This window comes from Patagioenas fasciata, chromosome 5 (genome assembly GCF_037038585.1).
Source record: "Patagioenas fasciata isolate bPatFas1 chromosome 5, bPatFas1.hap1, whole genome shotgun sequence".
In the NCBI taxonomy this organism is placed as follows: Eukaryota; Metazoa; Chordata; class Aves; order Columbiformes; family Columbidae; genus Patagioenas; species Patagioenas fasciata.
This window is the reverse complement of record NC_092524.1, coordinates 34,332,493-34,357,278: the sequence shown is the minus strand read 5'-3', so window position 1 is coordinate 34,357,278 and position 24,786 is coordinate 34,332,493. Positions and strand designations below refer to the sequence as shown.

General features: G+C 39.7%; 1 protein-coding gene across 1 annotated transcript in view; it reads right to left on the bottom strand.

Moving 5' to 3' along the window:
* Positions 1–24,786, bottom strand: part of DCAF5 (DDB1 and CUL4 associated factor 5) — a 74,864-nt gene that overhangs the window by 49,346 nt on the left and 732 nt on the right. Inside the window, exons 2-5 of the mRNA XM_065839981.2 lie at positions 13,999–14,142; positions 9,769–9,805; positions 7,103–7,242; positions 2,882–3,011 (exon numbers count right to left, since the gene is read on the bottom strand). Coding sequence (XP_065696053.1) covers positions 2,882–3,011; positions 7,103–7,242; positions 9,769–9,805; positions 13,999–14,142 — 451 coding nt within the window. The remainder of the gene's footprint in view (positions 1–2,881; positions 3,012–7,102; positions 7,243–9,768; positions 9,806–13,998; positions 14,143–24,786) is intronic.

The window sequence follows — 24,786 nt, the reverse complement described above, 5'->3', positions numbered from 1 at the left end:
ACACGTTATAAATCAAGTTCCGTATTTCCAGATTAGCAAAACAGATCTGCAGAGACCAGTGGGAGTTTTGGCAAATGCTCTGTTAATTTAATAAAACCTAAAAATCCACTTTAATTCATTTAAATATGAGGGACTCTGGCTTTGGCAACTCACTAGCAGGACAGAGCTCACTCTGAAGAGTCTCCTCCCCTGAGAGCTTCCTGGGAACAAACTGCAATGGCAGTCAAATGCTTTAGGCCATTTTCTTTCCTTCAGCCAAACACACCCTTCTCACCATGTTTTGGGCCCGTCGCTGATCAAGCAAAAGAGCAACCTGATGGCTGTCCCAGAAAAATGGCAGCTGAAAGTAGACTTATCACCTGCATTCATGTAAGTTACAGTTTGTTGTCCAAGTCCAAGTCTGAGGCTCTAATATCAGCCAGCAGCATTTACTCTGTGAGGAGCAGCCTGTCTCTTACTATTCACTTTCCTGGTTCCAAGTCCTCTGGGAGGAGTAGGCTGTATGTAGGAAACATGCATATTTTACACAATGCACCACACCGAGTAGGTGCAAATAGTTTGAATTCAGTGTTTAAGGGAACAGCTGCACAGTATATACAATGTATGTCCAGTTGTACAAAAAGGATGTTGCACAGGTTCCCCTACGCAGGAAAAAGTGGTGACTTACCCACCTCATTTCAGCACTGTAGTTGCAAGGTATGATGTTTAACCATCACCATTTAGCTTTTTAATTGGAAACATTTACTTTGTTCAGATTATCACTAGAAAAGGGTAGCTTTTGTCCACCATATGTAAGCATACAAGCTTTTCTACCAATTTAATTTATTCAAGCCCTTCAGGGCAACCCAGAGGTTATAACATAAGGCACCCTTTCCCCACGCATCATTCAAAAAAAGACTGTAGAATTCAGCTTTGTCACACTGGTGCTAAACCTGGAGAAATACAATTACTTGCCAAGAAGCATTAACAATTAAATTCCATTACAGCTATTTTATATTTGGCATTATAAAGTACAACGCCACAACACAGCCAAAACTGCGTGTCCTTAAATGTGTGAGCACAGACTGTTATCCCGTAAACACAAAGCAGTCTCCAATAAGTACTTTGCCTTGTGGTTAAGACTGAGGAAGAAGGCAGGAGAGCATCTACATGGTAGATCTTCTGAGCTGCCGTGACTTGATAGCTGCTACCACCCTGAGCAATAGCTCATCAACACTTGTGTATGTAGACTGAGAAACTATCAGAGATCAAAGTCTTAATAATTGAGGTAGAAGCTGAAAAAACAAAGAATCCTGCAAAACCAAAGTCAGGCCAGCTGGCTTGGCTAGAGGAAGCCAAATTTGTCCATATTAGTTCACAAGGAAAAACTAGGCATGAACTGAAGTTAAAAAGACAGAAATACTTGGGAGGGGTGAGGGAAACAAAACAAAACAAAAAGGTAAAAAAACAAAACAAAAAAACCCACAAAAAAACCAACAAGAAACATTATGTGTAAGAACAAAATAACTCTAAAGTCTTGTGTTTCTCTCTATCCAGCAAATGCTTAGACAGAAAGAGCTTGACAAGGATAAGAGAAGATAGCTTAGGCAACTTCCTAACCCCCCTTCCAGTTAAATTTTATCAAACCTAAACTTAATAGCAAATTGTACAACAGCTGCCAGCAAGGGGTCTGGCAAACTATACAAGTGTGAGCAAGCTCTAGAGCCACCAGCATGCAAATATGGCTTCAAGCTTAAAAAAAAAAAGATATATATATATATTCAAGTCATTAATGTTTACAATTTAAGAATAATAAACGCTCCTGAAACCATGACTTTGCTGCTATTGTAACAGATCTCTAAACATTTTAGATTTTTTTAAAGCCAGTTATAACTAACTTCATATGAAGTTGCTTCTTCTCTCTGTATAGTACAAACCCAAGAAGAATTTTTAGTGATATGCACTTCTAGATATTCCCAAAATTTCACCAATAAGGGGAGAGTCAAGTGTATGCTATGGAAGATTTTAAATAGCTGAGGCTACTGCACCGTAAAACAAGTACCACTTATTTCCCCCTCTTTTCAGCTTTTTTGACATTATCCTTTCCACATTTACACTTGTAACTGGAAACATGTAAACATAAAAGTAGGGGGGGGATGGGAGAAGCATTTACTTGAGGTGCTCAAATTGTTTTTCTGATTATAATGATAAAAAAAGAATTACTTTCAAAGTCTGAAAGATTTAAAAATACTTCAACAGAAGCTTAATCTCTCATGCATGTTAAACTCCGGTATCAGACACTGCATGCGTCCACTTTAGAACCCAGTCTAACCACACTTCATACTGCAAACTTATTCCCTTCATTTGTTTTAAATCCTCTGCAAATCTGGAAACACATTATGCAACCAAACTGATTATCCAGTTATCTAGGAAGTCATAAAAAAACCTCTTTAGCATTGAGTAAGAAGCTGCCTTGACCCCAATTTTTAGTCAACTGCTGGAAACTGAGCTGGGCAGAAAAAACAAACTGTAAACCAGCTAGTTCCTACCATGGCTTCTTCCAGTATTAGCAAGCCAGCAATAAATATAATGATGTGAACTTTACACAACAATCTGAGTTAATCTGCAGGAGGGTCAGGCAGGCTTCCAAAAAATCACTTACCTTAACACTGAAGATATAGCCCCATTTTAAATTAAATTGGATCATACGTATAAAGAAGAATGGAAATTATGCAAAATAATTTAATTCAGCATTACCAACATTGCTCTTAACTTTGTTCTGCATCTTTTCTTACCACGGTATATTCTGACTTAAAAAAGAGGAGAAAAAAAAGAGTAGTATGCCAACACCTCTCAAGGGAAAGAAATAGCACAGCGTAAACCAAGGACAGCCAGATCTTACCTCTGAGGTTTACGAATATCCCAGAGTCCTACACCTTCCTTAGAGTTGGCAGTGGCCAGTAATCTGGGTTCTACTGGATTAAACATCACACTGTGAAAGGCTGATGGGTAGTGTGCCAAGCAGAAGGGCTCTGTTGAAAAAGTTGAGATTTCAGACATAAGAACAAACAATGCATACAACTGTTCGATGCAATGAGTTTGGCAGCTTAATACGGAAACAGTATGACAAGATCTGAAGATATGGAGACATGTTCAAACCATTTCTCAAACTGACACATCCAAAGCAATATAAAAACTGAGGTTTTAAAATCCACGCACGTATACATTAACTTTGTCTAAAGATGGAAAAGGACACATACTAGATTTCAAGACACCATTTTGCTTACAGAATGTTATCAGAGTTTAAAACCAGCCACTTAAAGTTTTTGAATCTTCTTAAGGTTCATGACGAAATGGTCATCTAATAAGCACTACACATTGCAGGCTTCAGAAAGTTTCCTAGCAATATGTACCCGGAAGCTTCCACAGCCATTAATGATCACCCAAACTGTAAATGTAGCAGCAATTGCTTATATCGGAGAATGATATTACAAAGAGCAAAATAACTCTGCATGGAACTCAGCTCAAAGAAAGCTGCCAACCCTGGGGGAAAGAGGCCTGTCACCTCTTAGAGCGCTGCACAAGTAGACAAGAAGGGTGTTCCTCTTTCACACACAGAGTTAAAAACAGGCTCATCCAGACCGTCTCCCTCTCATCTTGATCGGTGTAACAAGACTGTGTTTGGCCTGTTACTCTGCCCTATTCATGCCATCAAAATGCTACCTCCATGAAGAATTGGAAAAAGTGTTGACTCTGTCATCCTTCTCTGTATTCTTTTGCTAGCTTTATGGCTTTAAGCACAGTCTACTTCTATTCGCCATGTACACCTTTTGTGGCATGCTGCCACTCTTTCACTCAACTATGAAACCAGAATCAATGCCTATTTTGAGCCAGGGATTATGGTAGACTTTTCGATTAGCTGTTTGATTCGATGCAAACACTATGTTGCTCATGTGCTTGGGAGACTCTCTTGCTGCCCTTATTAAGAGCCACTGTGTGCAGGCACCTTCAGCCCCATGAGCATCTCCAAAAGTATTTCACTTTCTTTCCTCTTATCCCTCATTAAAGACATAAAACATAGTCAAACAGTTAACCCTCTCAAATTCCCAATATCTTCTGAAACTACTGCCCATCAAGCAATTGAGAGAGAATTAATGTTTACTTGCCTTGCCCCATCTGTATCCTCCTCTTATTACAAGCTTTGTGACCTAGGGACTTTCCTTTGTTAGCATTCATTTAGCAGTGATAAAAACAAAGGTCTCTGACCATGGCTGAAACTTCCTGGTGCTATTAATTGTCACAGGAGGCAGAGGTAAAGGGAAGAACAGGAGCAAAGTTTTGTTCTGTCAGCGGCCCCCAAGGCTTTAGAGATTATTGGGCTGCCAGCAGCTTCAAATAAGGTTTAACACCAAAACTGACCTTTTACATTTGCATCATCACATCAGATCCCTGCTGGGACAGAAAAGCCTGTGTTTCTAAAATGCCAGCCCCCCACTGAGAAGCAATGGTCCGCATTAGCTGAGTGGACAGACAACATTAGATTGCCAAACAAAGGAGCTGTTTGTTTTAAAAAAATGTAATTTCTGTAGATTTATTTAGTCAAATCATTGTCTCTAAATACTGGCTTTTACTGCACTCCTCTATTATAAATAGCCTGGCCTGGTACCACAGTTTTCTTCTAAAATATCAAAAATTCACTTTCAGTCTGTCAAATTAAAGAAAGATTGCAGGAGCTAAACTAATGAGGCACTAGGTCACTTTAATGAAAAGTATGAGGATTACTTTTTTACTGTTCTTTATGCTCATTCACAATTGAGCTCTTACACATTGGAACATGAACATGTTTCTCAAGACAGTAGCTCAACACCATCTCTAACAAAAACTAAAAGTGGGTTTATAAAAATTACTGCGTAAATCACTCAGCAGTAAAAGAAATAGAAGGGGAATGAAACCCCTTTTCCAGCTTCCTCTAATGCACTCTTTTAAACTAGGAGGGTAATTGCAAGATTTTAATGAGCTGGCCACTCAGGGTAACTAACTATACTTGGCGCTGGCAGGCATAGCACCTATCCCCCTGACAATACAATTGCAGACAAAGGGATTATCCCAGTGAAAAGTATTATATTGTAGTAATCATTGGCAGGGTTCACATAGAAATGTTGACTCAGGACTCCTATACAAGCATGCAAAAGCCCTTCATTAAAAATTCAGAGAACCTAAGACACTACTCAAAAAAGCCACAAACGTATCACAGACAACATTCCTTCATTCCATTTTCCCTGGTATAGCCTTCTCATTCAGACTTGCAGCAACAGTAAAAGCAGTAGCAAGGTTCAACTACACCAAAGGAGGACAAACTTCATTTCATACCATTTCAGAAACTCCAATCAGATTGGACTTTATTTTATGATACTAAGCAGCGTCATACGGATGCATTTAAGCATCCAGTCCCACCCACTGCTGACATCCACTGTCAGCAACAGGTAGTTCTCCTAACAGAGACAGATCTTTATGGTGTAGAGTTCAGGAGAAGGGAATAAGGAGCATTTCAGCATTTCTAATTTGGAAGCCATATTCAGTGTCTGTCCATCTTGCTCAGATATTATGAAAACAGAAAAACAGGAATAGTAAGGGACTTCTGAGCAAAAGGAAGGTTGTTAATGAGTTTCCCAAAGACTGATTCAGAGAAGAGACATTATTTTTATTGAAGTCTGTGACATACATATACTAAGTGTGTGCATTGATTTTCAGAATGTTTTAATAAAATTACCAGATGGGAAAGAGATAAGGGGTATCAGGGTTGCGTAAGAGAATCAGAATTCACAGTAAGAATCAGACTACTGAAAACAAAATGCAGTGCTAGTATATTTAATTTTTATTTATAAAAAAGCAATATGCCTGGGGCAGTGAGGGCACCAATGAGCAATCTACTCTGAGTATTCTGGTCAGGCTTATCAAGAAAGACCTAATTGTGGTTACTCATGTTCAACAAAGCCCTCATGATACTAATGACTCTAGGAGATTCCCACATGAGATTATAAAGTATGTCTTGTTTCAGATTTCATTTCCTAGTCAAAAGAGGAAAGTAATTTCCTAGTCAAAAGTCTAGAAAAATCATCAAATTCACTAGGTGTGGAAAAAGCTAATTCAGTTAAACAGCAACTTTGACCCAACAACCTGTACAAATTGCCACAAAATACATAAGCTGGATTTCAGTGGCATAAACAATTTTACTGGGAGACCAGTAGAAATTATGTCTTGAGGCAATTGCACTTAATCAGCTTACAAAAGAAGACAAAAGTTTATTTAACTATGAAGGGAACCAAATTCTGTATTCCTGCAGATTGCCAAGTTTTAAATTCTTAGCTTTGTGTTCTTTAAGATGGGGAAAACTCACAACTTCATTTATTTAAGTACTACTTAGGTATTCGTATATTGAAGTATCCCTCTTAAAATTTATATAACTACCATTCTAAAATGAGATTCTTCAGCCTTACAAATGCATCTGTAAAAATACAGATTGCAGTGTTTTGAGAAGCTGCAGGTTTGTTACATTAATCAACGGTATTCAATTCTGTTTTAGAAAACAAAGACTGAAGTAATAATTCAGCTTTCCTCTTATCACATAAGGGCGCTAAGTTTCCCTACAAACAGAAAACATGCATAAGAACAATTTCAGTGTCACAGGAAAGTATATAAATAGCTTTGGAAAACTATTCAAATCAAAATAACAGCTTTCTAAATATCCAAAATTTTTTTATCCCAGGCTACGGACAGAAACAGAAAAAAAAAATCCACATTCCTAATTGATTTCAAGTTTAGCAAGACATTTTTATCGAAGAAACATGTCCTTCACTGCTGCTTTATTCAAATTAAAACCTATTCATACCAAGTTCCATGCCAGGCTGCACTATTCGTTGGTACTTTATGAAGTCATTTAAGACAATAACACTCAACAACAGAGATCAGGGCTTGCCCATCACCAGCCGCAAGAATTATGCCTCACTTTCACCATTCTCCAACACTCCCTGTTCCGACTGTCACAGAAAAACATAACTTTCCCCTTCCCTGCCTTGCCCAAATTCTTCCTAAATCAACAATCTTTTCCATCTAGAGATCTCACCTCCATGGGAAGACTCTCGGATGTCCCAGATAAGAACCCGGCCATCATCTGACGAACTGGCAAAGATGTTGTCATTTACTGGGCTCACTGAAAGGCCGTACACTGCATCCTCATGGGCGAACACATCCAAGGTCTCAGTGCTGGGAAAAAGAGACACCATATTATCACTCTTTCTTCTTTTGCCATTGTTTTAAAAAGCAAAGTATTTACAGCTTTATCTATCTTGTAATACTTAGCAACAAGGTTTATACAACTTCATAAGAAGATACCTGTGTTTAATTAGAGTAAAAAAAAAAAAAAAAAAAGAAAAAGCCCACATAGAGTGACCAAGATGTCTTGCTATGAGAGAAAAAAACCTGCAGACCAAAACCCACATATTAAAAACTTCAGAAACTGCAAGATGCTATGGAAATCACATTGTATTAGATTATGCTTGGGAGGAGGTAATGTGAAAGGGAAAGAGGTCTTGGGACCTGTGGACAAAATTTTTCTTACTTAATGTAAAAAGAAAACAAGATGTAAGCTCATTCTTTAATACAGGCTTCTGTATCATCTAGAAGTTCAGTTGAAGCTCACAGAAGAGTAACTTTCCAGCTGGTTTTTAAAATAAGCTTTCTTAGATCTCCAGGGTAGAACCAGACCTATATTTTTTCCATCTAGAAAAAGCAGTGAAAATAACAAAATAGAAGTAAGTATCCTGAAAGTACCTAGATTTCAACCATTCTGCAGCTATTTAAAAAAAAAAAAAAAAAAAAAGAAAAAGCCCATGCTCCGTTCTTTTCCCAACTTTTTTAATCATTTAAAAAGGAGGAAACAGTGGCATGGAGAGGCCAAAAGCTAAAATACTAAAACAGAAGATCCTGGGGCTGTTCTATGTCTTTGGCGAAACCCCTTTATTGCTGTACACACTTTGTATATAATCCCTATACCTCATGGAAACTCCATCAAAGCGTTCCCATGTAAAATCGGTGTTTTGCTCACATGGCAAATGATGTTCTTAGCAATTGATCTCCTAATTCTGTGTCACGGACCATTAACAGAAAGGCCAAAAAAGAGTAACAGAAAAAGCCATTTAGAATTATGAAAAAGCAGTTGATAGATCAAGCATTATCATTCAAGAAGACACAGCAACTTTCTATAGAAGTCAGTTAGAACACAGTATGTCAGACTAGTAAGGTTTCTTTCAGAAGATCACACAAATAGCCTTAGAGGAATGAATTCTATACACATTACAACTGGACTTGGCATACCTAAAAAAAAAAACCCCAATAACAAAAGCATATTAAAAATACATACATACCAAAAAGACCTTTTAAAACATCTAAGCAAGACATAGCAGGAAAAAGATGTTTTATATAGAAAATTGTCAAGAACAAAGATCTTGCCTTGCATGAAAAGTCAAAACACAACACCAGCATCTAAAATTGTGACATTTCCACACTTAACTAAAAAGAATCCAACAAAAATCAAAACACCAAACAAAAAACAACCCTCCCAAAAACAGACACCCTCCCAAACCAAATAAAAATGCACAAAAACCACACAGTAAAAAAAAAAAAAAAAGGGGGCGAAACAAACAAACAAAAAAAACCCACAGCAAAACACTCAAACAACATAATATTCCTGAGAAGGCATTTGAAGAGCAAGAGAAAGTTACTTCTGCCCAGCTCTCATGCAAGATCTACACAAGAAACAGATATACAGTATGATGGCAGGCAGACGTACACTGATCAGTTCAATGTAAATGGTTTTGGACAAACTCAGCAAGAAATATGTCCATATTAGTTTAACCAGGATTCAGGCAACTCAAAAAGATTTAAAGTTTTATATTTCTCTGTCCTAACATAGATCTGTTTCTGCTTTTTCTTTATACTTGATTTTTTGAGTTCATGTTATTTAAATGGTCATTGTTTAAATCTGTAGAAGTTATTAGTACAGATCAAAATTTTAATTTTATAGTTCTTCTACTTTAAGAGCAGTAAGCTCAAAAGATACTATATGTTATCTAGAGAAGCCAAATTTTATATATTACCACTACTGTATTAATTATATTTTTACTAACAGCCTAGCATTGATGCAGTACAACAAAGCCTAATTCCCAACTTCTTTGTGGTTTTGGTATAAACTATCAAAATAAATATTCTTCACATTAGCGTGAAGAATCAGGCAGCTGCAGCTGAAGTTTTAAAAGGCAGTTAGGTAGGCCAAGTATTAGCTATCTTAAATACAAATCAGGTGAGCATTTTAGGAAAACAAACAAACAAACAAAAAACAAAAACAAAAACAAACAAAAACACACAAAAAACCAAACAAAGAAAAACAAAACACACCAAAAAGCCCATATGTGCCACAATACTTGTATACGTGCCAGAATAATCTGGCCATGAACCTGCTCAGAACCTACTATGCTTCCTGTAGGAGAACATATGTATCTAATAACCAGTCTCTTTCCCAAGGTTGAAACAATGCAGAACCCAAGTGCTTAAAAAAATGCAGTGATAGGGAATACTTCATTCCAGATTTGAATTTAGATAAATAAAAAGCATGTCTCACGATTAAAACACTGTGCTCTTCTTCCAGATCATTAATTTAAAACAAAAAGTGTATCCAGTTAGTTGACAGTAAGGGAGCGCTTGAAGCAGAGGAAACATAAACTGTGTATTTACCTTTCAACATCATGGAGTATAACTTGCTCATCATTGCCTATAAAGAGAAATATAAACACTTAACATCAGGTTCCAGTGGTTAAAAAGCACAAAACCCAATAATTTTTAAAAATTTATTTTCTATTTTGAAAACTAAACTGAAGCAGAGAGATCAGTTCAGTTGCCAAGTGGTCAGCTCTGTTATGTGAAAGGCTCCACGTGACATTTCCAGTCATGATCAAATGCACCAATCCATTCCATCTGCTACTGCTCAACAAATAATTCTACTTAGCTGTGTTACTGATCATTCTTCATTCAGTTCGAGTTTTAGGACACTGGCAGTAAGAGAAGTGCATTATACTAAGCTGCAGAACACTTTTAACTCTCATGCGAACACACCTTTCTTCCTGCTCAGAGGATTTCAATAAAAAGATAATGGAAGACAAAGAGATACCAGGAGCAAAACACACTGGGCACTCAGCTCAAATGCCACCAGTTCACACTGTCAGCATTCAGGGTTTTGCAACCATTGAAAAGGCATGAATGTGACAGCCAGTGTAATTTCTTTTGTATTAACAAAAACCAAACCAAGTAATGAGACAATCATGTCACTTTTCTTTGATCACATCCATTGAATACAATGGAAACTAACCACATGTATGCAGACAAAGAGGGTCACAGCTACAAAGTAATTCCACTGGCTCATGCAGTGTTGTTCAAGCTATAGCAACAGAGTATTTTTTAGTCTCTGCACAGTTTATCTAATTGGACACCTCCACTTTAGAAATATTTAAGGAGACACATTTATATTACACAAACAAACCCCAACAAAGAAAAAAAAAAAAACAAACCAAAAACAAACAACAAAGAGAAGGTCCAAAAAGCCATATTTTTATGCCCAGTGTGTCTTTGTAGTTGCAATTATCAAGTTGTGAAGCTTTCCTAATATACACCAAAGCCAAGGGTTCAGAAGGAGCAAGATTTCATGTTATGATTCTGAAGTGTTCAAATCTCTCAGTTTTCATTTATCCCATGCACATTCTGTCCCAAAAGAAGAAAGATAAGAAAGTTTATCTTTGACTAATGAGGTGTGAGATTTTTCTACATCCACTTACTCTTTGCACAGATTTCTAGTTCAATCATGCCTACCTTAGATTATTGGAGTAGCTCATTGTTTCCACACTACAATAAACAAGCCACTTACGTCTAAGTGTCCTTTGATCATTAATTGCAATGGCAACATTACAGGTAAGGTTTACACCTAGTAAAACTGCTCTAGTGCCTATGTATTTCACCAGTGATAAATGCAGCCTGTTTTCTCCAGTGGCAAAATTTCCTCCAGCAGACACTGCTGCTCCTCACTCTCCATACAGTATGAACACAAGAAGAATTCCAGATGCCTGGCTTCAGGCCTCTAATCATCATGGGATCAACCTTCCCTTCCATCGCAAGCTTCAAAATGGGAAAGAATGAACAAAAGAAGGTGTGTGGAAAAAACATGGCTTCTCTCTGATTTGTGTGTAGGAGGAGAAGGTGGTGAGAAAAATCTAACCACAAACTGCTTGGTTGCTTCTGGTAGGGATTCATCCCTGCCCAAAACGTCACTGTTCAGCCCAGTAGGGTTCTCACTTAACAGTGTTTAACACAGGAGAGTTCATTTTTCATTGAGAATAACTGGGTTGTAATTGTATACGCAACTCTCCCATTTCCCAATCTCACTTGTGTTGACAACTGCAGTTACAACAATCAGAAAGACAGTAAGTCTTTGCCGTTCTCTTCAATTATACTTGTGAGGATGAAATGCTGCAGAGCACATACACGGCACCACAGTTAAGGTGGCCTAAACCCCTATCTGTCACATCAGGCCTCTACAGAAACAAATTCAGCTCCCTGCAGGTTTATTTTAGCTTTCAACTACATAACATACAATGCAAAAAAAAAAAAAAAAAGGGGACCTTTCAGTTCAAATGCTGCTCCACTCTCAGTGTGTGGACAAAGAATGGCAACAGTATTCTTCAGGGATCAGAACTGCTTTGGTATCTTGAGACAAGTTTTGTCCAGAGATTACATATAAAACACTGTCCACTCAGTTCCTTCCTTCTGTGTCTGTAATGGCTACATGTGGTGCATGCTGCACATGTGCCCCTTCAAAGCAAAGAGCTTTGAAATTCCTTGGATGCAATTCAGTTTCTACTGACGTGGAAAATCCTTTTTTCCTCTGCTATCAAGAGCTGCTTTAGGGAAAGGTCATCAGATCCTAAGTTATCAGTTACTGGCAGTTTTATTTACAGAATGAATTGAGTTCTGTGCGGCCTGTGTTTGTTTCCATACTCTAATTTTTAGGGGGTTTTTGAGCATTCTGACTTCAGTGATTTGAATACAACTCCAACTTCAGTAGTGAGGGGGATGATGACCAATAGATCTCAGGACCCACAATTCTTTCAGACCTTTTAAGAATCTCCCAGAACATTGTTGAGTGAATAAATACAGTTAGTCCCATTTTACCAACGGAGATAAAACAGATGATACATCTAGGCCATGCAGCAAAATGACTCTTTACAAGGGATCCAAGAGTCAGACTCACAGCCCTTGCAGACAAGCTCTGTGAATCTTGGTGAAGCAGCTGAAAGAGTTCCTGACTCCTCCAATGGAAATACTTTCTGGCAGAGGCATAGCATGTTTACGCAAACTGGAGGAGGAAAAAGAGATGAGAACGGCCAGTTTGTCTGTGCATCAGCTGTCACAGTGCATCTAACCTGGCATCTTTGCAGAAGTCCACCATAACCAATGGCGTAAATCTTTAACTGCAGGTGTTAAATGGGGTGGCAAGGTACAGTCAAACCACTCGGCTGCCCTTCCTGTGAAATCTGCGCCTCTGACAGCAGCGCCCAATGGGCAGAGGGTTGAGTTGGAAATGTGAAAATCCCATTACAGCTGCTCCGGCAAGATTTGGCACAGTTCATTCCTTGAATATTCATGTAAGGCTCCATTTGTCGGAATTCAAACTAAAGTAAAACAGACTCCAGTTGAAAATTTCATTGGACTCACTCATGCAGATACATTCATTTGGAGACAGTGTGGACTTCCGTCTTTCTCACAAAACAAATAGCAGTCCCCAGAATCAGAAGACAGGCATCACTATTTGACATTTTCAGGATTTTCTCCACCTAAGAAGTACCTGTGAATCCTTTCATCCTTAAAATTTGACACCATCTTAAGCTTTGTCATGCCTTTTATTCTAAGGGTTGTTATAGTTTTTGACACAAGAGTTGAAGGACGGGAAGCTTCTACCATTCACATGCACTTAGAATCAATTTATAGCATTGATTTGCAGTTCACAAATCTTGGTTCAAAAAGGTAATGAAGGCTCTGACCAAGTAGCATCATAATATCCTAAAGTAAGTCTAACTGTATGTTAATGGACATACTGATGAAAGACACAAATTCCTGCCCATTCCATTATCACATCAGAGAGGAAATAAAATACAGCAGAAAATGACACTGACTGCATTTTGACAGTCTTGTGCCTTTTTCTTCTCAATTCCCTGCTTCAACACTTCAAAAATCAAGTGGTGAAATGAACCTAAATACTAGGGATTATTATTGTTATCCCATAACAAGTATATGTCCACTTGCCTTATATTAGTTTTAAGACTGAATTAAACTTTGTTAGAAAGTGGATTTATATTAGAAAAAGATGAATAATATCACGGCCAGTTAGAGTCCAATGTGCCACTGGTTCTATAAGTCAGATACTTATCTAGTGAGAACTGAAGTGAGGTCTGAGAAGAAGTGATCTTTCAATATATGGCACAGCCCTTCATTAGCCACCTAAGGGTGCATTAAAATCAGCCAGTAGCAGCAGAGATTTTCAATCATCAGGCTTGAGCACCAGAGAGGATGCAGGGTTTGCTCTCACTATAGGTAAGAGTGAATAACAAAACCCATGTTCCACAGTCTGTAGCAGAAGTAGCTTCAGACTGGATCCAGGATTCTCATGATAGCTCAGGACACAATGCACTTACACCAGGGTTTGGGAAAAGGAGAAGCATGACAAAACTGAAAATGCTGTTCTACCTAAAGAATTTCCTCTCCCCAAAGAACCTTCAGCTTCTGATTAATGACACCTTTCAGATCCTTAGGGGACTATGGAAAAGAGTTTTCATGTGGGGCAGGATCTTACTCATGGCTTCTACTCTAGGACATTTACAGTTCAAACTCCTGTGAAATCAGGGTGCTCTTCTTCCTTACCTCCAGAGAACACTTTTGTGTTGCCACTGTTGAAAGCAAGGCAGAAGATATTAGAGTGATGCTCCCCTTTCAGCTGAACTGGTTTGACTCTTGAGTGGATGGCTTCTTCCATATGCCAAAGTAAGACACGGCGGTCATCCCCTCCTGGAAGAAAAAAAGGAAATGTGCATTACTGCCTCAGCCATGTACAAACTCATGACAGACAAGTTATTCAACTCTGTGGTAATTCATAAAAGGCTCTGCTGAAACCCTAATTAGCATTAAAAAAATTATACCTCACAAGGGTTTGGATATATAGACATGCATTTACATTAAGATGCCATGTAGTCAGGTATTCAATTAATATTAATGGAAACAGAGTAATCAGCAGGAAAAGTGTGGATTAAACAGTTGCCATCCTGCTAACTCACAGTGACAACCTACAGCAACCTGGAGACTCAGAATTTTACCAGTATGTAAAATACTGTAGCAAGCTGTAGATGAATTATATGCCAAATTAACATAAGCATGTTGGCAAAAAGCTTCTATATCAGGTCCTTGTTGCTAGCATCACTTATGTTATTCATGAAACAGGAACTCTTTTTCCCCTTCCACTGACAACTGTATCTTCTCTAGCAGTCTTTGCAAACCCTTCATAGCACTGGTTTGCTATAGGACTGACACGTGGCCATAAAAAGATTTTACTGAAGCATTCAAAAGTCTTCAGCTTGTACAGTTATGGAATGCTTCTACATTTGTAAAGGTTAAGACAGACATTTCTGAGGTGAACTCCTGACAAACAGAGTAACTGGGGAAAAGAAGTTCAACTCTTTCTTGCTTTACAGCTTTCTGTATTTCCTCTAATAGTTTGCCTAGGTGTAGTTCTCAGTTCAGAGCTCTATGCACAAATATACTGAAGTGCCTTCCTTCTCTGTCTGGTAAACAGATACAAAATATTAGACTCTGTTCATGCTTTAATTGCATTAAACTATTGTTTATTAGGAAGAAGAAAAAAAAATCAAGATACTACTGTGTTGCACAGCACTCTCAACACCAATTTTGGATGCCTATAAAAATCAGAATAAAGCTTCTTGAAGTCAGACTCAAAATACTTTTGGGATCTGTCTTTAATAACAAACAAAAGACAATGGCATCACAAGTCAAAAGTACCACTAGAAACATGCTGATTTCAGTTAAAACATTTTACTGCTTCTTTGCACAATCAAAAGTATGAACTCAGCACCTTTTGAGCTGCTATCCAGAAGAAAAAAGGCATGAAACAGAGACAAAAGGAAACCAAAATTAATTGGTCTGTGGTTTACTTCAAGAAGAGGTAAATGCATAAATAGAATGCATGACTACTGTTAATCAGATTTCTTAAAAATTCTCACATCATATGATGCTATTAAAAAGTTTTCCCATGGAACTAAGTTATGTCAAACATGCTTAACAGTCTCTCAGCCTTTAAGTCTCCTAACAGATTTTATGACAATCACTTTGATAGACAGTACAGCTGCATGTTATGCTTAACCATGCTCCATGAAACTAATTTTGCATTCCTCCTCCTGATTTTATACTTTACAGAGCAAACAAGAATACATGATAAAAAGATTTGTGATGCATTTGTTAACTTCTGGGAATAAGAGTCAAATGTGATGAGTCCAGAAAAACCCGCAGTAATGTATGGTCAACTAAACTGATAGGAGCTTAGATTCCTTTTTGTCTAGAAATAGGAGAGAAAGTTGTATTGAGATGTATTTGCACCCTAGTGATTGCTGATGAGCTAGTAATAAGGAGACGTAGAAATAAAACGGCTGAAGCATATGACCACGTTAGTCTAAAATCAAGAAGCTACTGTGACACTTAAAGTGGTTACTTTCCAAAGCTGCCAACAGCCAGGTCTTAATGTTATCACTACCTAACAAACAATTTAATTAACACTTAAGTCTGGTGAACACCAGCATTGCTCCTATCAGACCACATCTATTGTCTTTCAAAACTGTAAAGACATTTCAGGGCAAAACATTATAACATGCTATTGTTAATTGTTACCACAGCAAACCAATTTGCAAAACCACTGCAGTAAGTATACACATCCTCCTATCTGATAGCACTAGCATCTAGGTGTCTCACTTTTAACGTCAAACTCATATTCATTTCCACTACCCATCTAGTCCAGATACAAACAAAAATAATGAAGACATCCCAAGACAACAAACATGACTGTGGTTTCCAGCACACATACAGTACGGTAGGAGCAGGATAAACTGCAACCTGTGCAGAAAGGTCTGTGACAGTGTTAGAAGTTGCCACTACCTTCTTTTTTTTATAAGTTCCTATATCTTAATGCCTGTTTCTTCTGTCTTCAGCTTAGAAACAATTCTTCCTACTGAATCCACAGGTCTCTCTTTTCTAGACACTGAGATCTCCATAAGACTTTAGTACAAAGGGCCTCACTATTGAGTATCCAACACTACAGCAATCTGAGAACTACGTTTGCCTTTGTGCTGGCACATGTTCCACAGCTGAGGATGCTCTCCACACTCATACAATTCTGTCCTTTCTCCATCTATGTATTGTCTTGCACATACTTGGCTTTGAGAACTTCTACACCTGTTTCATGCCTCAGTTTCCTTCCTCTTACACCCCACTGAGACAGAAATGTTTTATAAAACGTTAATGTTAACTGGTTTGGAAGTGTGTTCCCTTCTAACTCCAATTCAGCTATTCCAGACATACTTCTGATTGAAGGCCAGTTCCACCAGAAAGAAAAAGCCTTACCAATGCGTCCAGTCACAGAGGAGGATTTCTGGCAGAAAGACACTTTACCAGTCTCTACACCCTCACACAAGAAAATTAGAAGTGTTAAGTCACAGGCAAATATATGCAAGAAAAGGTAAGTGTTATATGACTGAAACCAGCAGAGGTGCAGACCAGCAAATGTTATCTCCGCCACCAAAACGTGATTCTTAGAAGTTAGAGGGAAGAAAGGAGGGAGGCACACGTGTATGGACAGGTATACAGGGAGAGAGCAAGAAAATGTGAACATACAGAGCTTTTACACTCTGTAGGAAGGAACAATGATTCATCAGACACAAATTGCATACACATTATGCAACATAAGTTACAAGTCTGAGAATTATAGGAAACTCCAGACCCGTAGTGTTTTTTCTGTAGGGTTGATGAGTGAATACAGATTAATTAAGATGCTTTCAAATTACAGTGGATCTATTGTGCACAAACACCAATTCTACATCATGTGAAGCAGAAGCCACTCAACACTTCTCAAAAAGCACTGGACCCACTGCACAAACTTAGTGATAACTCCACAATGTTCCCCAAAAGACAACTGTGTATGGCAAGGGAATGTTCCTGACATGATACAGAGCATATATCAACAGCACCACACATCTGGGAAACCTGGATATATGGCCTCATTTGAAAATACCTTAGCCACGAAGGCTCCACATGTGGATTTTCTAGAAATTAAAGCCCCATATAAAGTCTTTAATCTGCAACTTTTCAGATAGTGTGTCAGAAATAAGAAGTTTAACATCTACAAAGTGAAGATAGCTTCAGTTTCATCTTATTTTGTTGATTCTGTTTAGGACTGCATGACTGACAATTTGAACAGCAAAAGTTTGTGTGACCCAGCCAAGAATTGTACAGTGCCATTCTACACTTTCTTTTCAGAAAGGAACCACGTTTTTAAAGATTTAGATAGTGTCCTGGTTTGGCTGGGACAGACTTAATTTTCTCCCTAAGACCTGGTATAGTGCTGTGTTTTGGATTTAGTATGAGAAGAATGTTGATAATACACTGATAGTTTGGTTGTCGCCAAGCAATGTTTATACCAAGTCAAGGGCTTCTCCGCAATAAGGCTGCAGGTGCACAAGAAGCCATGAGGGAGCACAACCAGGACAGCTGATCCAGACTGGCCAAGCGGATATTTCATACCATATGACATCATGCCCAGTACATAAAATTGGGGGAAGAAGACAGAAGGAGGGGATGCTTGGAGTGATGATGTATGTCTTCCCAAGTAACCATTAGGTGTGATGGAGCTCAGCTTTCCTGGAGGTGGCTGAACACCCACCTGCCAATGGGAAGTAGGGAATTAATTCCTTGATTTGCTTCACTTGTGTGCATGGCTTTTGCTTGACCTATTAAACTTCCTTTATCTCAGCCCATGAATTTCCTCACTTTTATTTTTCTGATCCTCTCCCCCACCCCACCAGGGGGGCGAGTGAGCAAGCTGTGTGGTGCTTAGTTGCTGGCTGGGGTTAAACCACAACAATTAGTCAAGTACTTCAGGGCTCATTATGGGTCCAACCTGCTTCTACATTCAAAATCAAAGCGAGAGGGGAAAAGAGGTCAGACCAAAGAAGTATTTGTGGTCAGAGATGCTGGAATTTTATTGCCTTCCCATGTTACTCTTGATGTAGAGAAGAGCAGTGTTCCTTTTTTTTTTTTTTTTTTTTTGTTAACAAGCACACGTGAACAGAAAATACATAAGACACACATTTCTTTCCTGCTCTAATTTACTGGAATACTTCGTTAATGCTTTGGGCCTTATGACTAATGTTGATGAGAGATACAGGCAGGATTAAGGAATCCTACTCAGAAGATACACAGGAGAAGCTTGCATTTAAACTCCTGCGATAGTTATCCTGAAATAGATTCTTAAGTAGACAAACATTTTGTGTTCACCCTTGACAGTCTTCTAGCTCATGCAGAACCAAAGTGGACCTCCCAGAAGAATTAAAAGTGCCTTGTCGTCTTCACAGTTTGCCTGCTTCAGAATGGTTTGTGCATGCTGCTTACCCCATCATTTAGAGTGGGGGTGGGCAGAGCAGAAAGGGCTCCCACAAAAAAGTTATTTGTTTTGGCTTTTTTTTTTTTTTCCCCAAGTAGCGTAGACAAACACTATAGGTTGAATATGCCTATTCTAGGTAACTGAACATGTCCCAAATGACTCAGCATAGCATATATTTCAGCACAAAGAGTTCACTGCCTCCACAGTTCCTAAACCAAAGCATTCTAGTTTTGCCCTGCTTTTGGATTAGTTCTTCCAAAAAACCTTTCCTAATCTAGTTATCTTCTAAACAGGTAATCACGACATTTCTGCACAATTAAATTTGTAAGAAGAGTATACCTCACAGTAACAGTAGTCTATCTGTAGTCCAGGGCTGCTCTTCTTAGTCCTAAAATGGTTCAAAGGGGGCCAGAACACAGCCTTGCCAAAAGCAAATCTAGTCTCAACAGTATCTGCAAAGCTCATGAAACACACTTGAACTCTTGTGTACTAAAAGAAACACTTCAACACCATAGCAGCCAGGACTTAAAAACTGTAGTTTTAAAATGCATTTACCTTGCTGATTGTGGACAAAGCTCAAGAGCACTACTCCTCTTTGTCTCCCATATACCAGGGCAACACTTCTAAATCATACCATAAAATATTAATCTTATTGCTTGTATCTACTCAAGAAGTTTCATAAATCACAGAATGTGAGATTGGACGGTATTTCAAGAATTTGATAACTTAGTTAACCCCAGCCATGGGCAAAAGAGCAGACTGTGCCAGAATTACTCCCAACAGATGTGTGTCTAGTTTGTTCTCAAAAAAACCCACCACCGAGGTAGATTTCATACCCTCTTTTAGGCAGCATATTTCAGTGCTTCATTATCCCTGTCATTAGGCAGATTATCCTAATATCTAGCCCGAGGGTGCAGTTTGACACATAATCCCACTCCCCCTTGCCATGTGCTCCTGCTATTTTCCCTCCCATTGAATTCAGCGGTGGTGCAGCCAGAGGGTGACTAGGTTAAAGAAGCTGACCTCTCAGAAAATCAGCTGTCAGACAAACAACCTCTCCCTCCCTATTCCTTCCCCCGTTCACATGCTTCCATCATACCAGTTTATGACTTTAAGCTATAGAAGTGCCATATGATAATCAATGGACAAGAAAAGCGAATGAACTACAGGATGAAAGATCAAATAACATCTTAAAATATTTCTTCCTATAATTTAAGACCATTTCTTTATTCTATACCCAGTGTACAGAGAAGACTTCACAACTTCATGTAATAATAATTAAAAACACTTCCATGCATCTTAAGACTTGCACCTCTACTCAGCTGATAATTCTTCATACCCTCTTCTGAACTTTCTCTAGTTTGGCCACGACTTTCTTGAATTACAGAGCCCAAAACCGAGCACAGAGCTCCATCCGATGCCCCAACAGCACCAAATAAAGCAGGATTACTTCACATGCTTTATCAAGTCTGATTATACTTATGTTGTGATCTACTATCACATTTGGATCCTCTTCTACATTACTATGGTCTAGTCTTCATAATGTATCTGTAGATTTTTGTATTTGTAGATTTTTACTCAAATGCTGTAGTTTGCACTTGTCCCTATCAAAGCACATGACATTTTTTTCCAGGTAATGTCTCTTAATTAACTTTAAATTCAACTGGCCTCTCAAATTATTGCTGTCTTTCCTGGTATCATGTTTAAATTCCATAATTTCTTAGCCATTAATGAAAACATAATGTAGTAACTGGACCTAAGATACCTCCTCACACAGAATTCTGCTTCATACAAGGAGACTAAGATCGAGACTGTCCCTCTTTAAAACATACTTGATACACAATCCCCTTTCTTCAGATATAATATTCCACCACCTCTCCTAAAGTCACCTCATTCTCCTGTATTAGGCTCATACTCCTTCAGATTTACACGGCAATCAAATGACAGATGACTTTCCAGTACTTTCTTGCATCCCTACAAATTTACAATCATAGAAGAGCTACTAATTTTTGCATTATCTGGTAAAGGAAAAAGAAGCTGAGAAAAAAGGAACATATGTATGGATTAAGTAAGCCTGAGATCGTAGTACTTCCCAGAAGTTATCTTGAAAGTGCAGTTTGAAGTGGGGGAAAAAAGTGGGAGGTTCTGATAATGATACTCCTGTTTGTAAGAGATAGCAGACATGAAAAATGACAGTCAGATAAACAAACAGGAAAACATATCCACCAAACTTGAGGATGGGAGAAAGAAAGTCTATTACATAGACTAAATAAAGATGATTTTTAAAAAGTTAAATTGCAGAAGGAGATGGTTGGCATATCTGAGGGAAGAAGTTAGTTGCATATCATTGCCTAGTTAATTTCCATAAACAGTCATGTGTTCAAGTGTTAACAGAAAATTACCACCATCTAGAATAAAAAGTGTTGCAAAGACATTATTTTGTCCAATGAAATCTTTCAACTCCACCCAGCAACTAGTTTTAACACATTTCAACCCACTTACACATTTCTTACATGTTAAGCTTTCCTCTTTCCCTGTGTTGTTCTACAGACGGGTCTTTTCTACTTGTCACATTGCATCTTCTCCTACATATCTACCTCCTCCTTGCATTTCTCTCAATTTCCTTTAATTCTTGTCCTGATGTCTGTCCGTTCTTCTAGTACTCCTGCCTCAAAACATCAGTGTCTCTCTCTGCACCTTGCTAAAGTGACACTGTTGAGTTCTACACAGGTACAGCAAAATACTACAGACTGGCCCCCAATCCAACTTGTTGACCTCAACTTTTTTTACTTGAAAACATGGTTAGGAACAAAATTAATCACTATTAAATGTGTAATCTCCAATGCAAAGTTTAAAGAATTTAAGACACCAAAATGATTCAAACATGCTTTAAAAATGCCTGCTGAGGCTTGTCTACACTGAAGTTCTCTTCAAAATCCTAACAGGAAAACTATCTGGAACTGTAATATAAAGCAGTTTGAAATGTTTACTGAAACAGTAATCATTAGCCTTACAGACATGCTTCTGGAAGAGACATTCCCCCCCCTCCAAAAAAAAAAAAAAAAAAAAAAAAAAGTGGGACACATAGCCCAGAAAAACATTCCAGCCAATACTGATGTGAACAGCACTAATTTGGATGCAGGTTACCATTTGATTGGCATCAGTAGAGCCACTACAAATGTACTGTCTCAGTTGTACTTAAAACAGCTTTAGCAATGTTTAAGTTATTAACAAGTCAATTAGCTGAAGCAGAGTTCTCTTGGTTAAGAATATACATACTACTTAGAACTGAACAACTGAGAAGACTGCTTTGCACTCTCCCTTTTCACACACTCCAATGTCACCGTTAACTTTCTTAGCTGCTATAAGCGCAGATGGAAGCATCTAACATCTCATCCTTACCTCAGCACACTGACTATTTTGAGAGAGACCCACATGCCATCTATTCTAAGGCTTTATCTGCATTTTGATGTCTTCTGAAGCAACTCTTCTAGAAAACTTCAGAATAGAGGCAGCTTGTACCCTTCCTTTATCTTTCGTCTGAGCTCTCCTTCTTGCTGTTGTTTCCTGCTTTTGCTATTTCTCAGAGTTTCAACATTAGTATGACCTTAAAAAAGGTGTGTTCTGAGTGTAATTTTAATGAAGCCTGGGCTTATAATGGCAGGAAATTAAACAGCGTATCCATAAACGTTTTGCCTTTTAATTTCTTATTCTTGACTGAAGAACAAAGCATCTGCTTGCTATTACTGTGACACATAAAGCATTCTGGAGCTTATGGTCACAGATAACACAAAACTTTGTTAAAAACAGTTACCATAATTAAAGCTCTTCATTTTCTGAGGGCATCAATACAAGGTCAGACTTAAGGAAACCTGCTCCTAATTACCCCAAATTTATGCACCGCTAACATATGTAACTTTGGCATCCTCTTGCCACCACCGCCTCTTTTTTTCTTAATGATACTTGCTTCCTAGTCATTTCATGACATTTAGGCGAGTAGAAATCTAGTACCATTTATCTCCTACATACAGAGCACAAATTTACCCCCTTTAAATATTCTGTAGCTTTTTGACAAGTTAGGAAAATGAAAACTGGACACGGTTTGAAAGTGTTCCTTTTATCTATGTTTCTTTAGACATCCACTTGACAGGAAATCTGCCTCCATTCTCTCACTGCATCTACCTTGACTTAGGCAGTCTGGACAAAATTCTTAAAAAGTCCCTTCCAACCCTCAGCTTTTCATGCTTCTACCTAAAGAAGGGATGGCAACATCGGTAAGTGCCGTCGACGATATGACAAGACCTAAAGTGTGTCCTGAGGCTTTCTTGAGCAAAAAGAACAGAAAATACTGAGGGTGTTTCCATCACTTGCTATGGAAAATAAAAAAGCAACAACAGATGCACTTGAGCTCTCTGTAGCATTTTATAAGTACATAGTTCTCCTTACTGGACAAGGACCAGTACAAATGAGTATGCTGATTCTAGCACATTTGGAAGCTTCAGAATAGATGAATCAGCACTTCCTCCCAACACATATACATGTATATACATACATGTGTGTGCATAAATACATATATATTCAGAAGATAAATGGGTGCATACCTTAACTGCATATGCATATAGATAAGAGACAGCAACTCTAGGATCCTTCATGGACACTTATTTCAGAGATCGCTGGACTTACGCTTGTAAGTTTCTTCCAATAAGAACGATAGATTTAGATAGGTCTCAGTGTATCAGCTTCTATTTTATGTTTATGAGGTGTTTTTATTCTGCCCTTGCTTAAAGGTAACCAAGGAGCCATAACTTTCTACTGAATCCCTGTGTTATGCCTGGAGTTATTACTGATACTTCTGTGTGACAGAGCCCACCTCTGCCCAGCCAACCAGCACACCAAGGCAGCAAGCTGCCCGCTCAGCCATGCCCCGCTATCACCTTCCTCAATAGCCCCTGTCGCTACTTTAAGCCCACCAGAGGGCAGCCAGGCAAACCCGAGACCCTCTCGCCCCTCCTCCACCCTGGGCTGGTAACCAGGCCGTTACCCCCCAGACACCGCTCAACAAAGCTGCTACGGCCTTATGCCAAGGAGCTCTACAATACCCCCGAGGGCCGTTGCCCCACATGACAGGGAACGGGCCCTCCCCGCTGCAGCGCGGCCCCAGCCCGCGGGAGGGCAGGGGAAGGAAAGAGGAGTCGTTCCTCCCTGCCCGCGTCCCCCGGGGGCGTGGGGCGGCCGGGACACGACACCCCTCGCCCGTGGCCTGCAATGGGCACCGCGCTCAGCGTCCAGGCTGTCCCCGGGGCGGCGCGGCAGGGGCAGCCCCTCCCGGGCTGGCAGTCCCCTCTCTCCGTCGCCCCGAAGGGCTCATGCCCCCTTGCAGCGGGGCGCAAGGTCCCCCGGCTCGGCGGGAGAGAAGCGTCGCGGCCCGTCAAGGCCTGAGCCCTCGGGGCGCCGCGCCGTGCCCCCGCGGGCGGGATAGGCCCTCGATTTCCCGGCCTGTCGCTAAGAGCCGCCCGAGGAGAGCGCGGCCTGCAGCGCCCGGTCAGGCCCCGGCCTGAAGTCGCCTCCTTCCCCCGCCGCCCCTCCGAGCCCGGAGGCGGGGAAGGAGGAAGAGGCACCTGCGCCAAGCGCTGCTGGGGTGTGGGGAGGTGGGCAGGCGGCCGCCGAGCCCCGCAGCCCCTCCTCGCTGGGGAGAAAGGGGTGCAGAGCCTTTCCCCGCACTCGGTGTCGCAGCTAATATCAAGCCCGCGCCTCCCTCCTACCTGACAGCGTCCCCCCACCCGCATGGTTCCCCCAGCCCCGGGCAAGCAACAGGGGGTGCGTGAGCCCAAAAAACATCTAATCCCCCGCTCCCCAAACGTGCCCTGCAAGGGGAGGAAGGAGGAGCGAAACAAAACCCTACTTCGGTCCCCCAAAAGAAGATGGGAGGGGGTGGTCCCAAAGTGACCAGTCCCTAAATTAAACCCATCCAGTTCCCCGACCGACACCGAGCA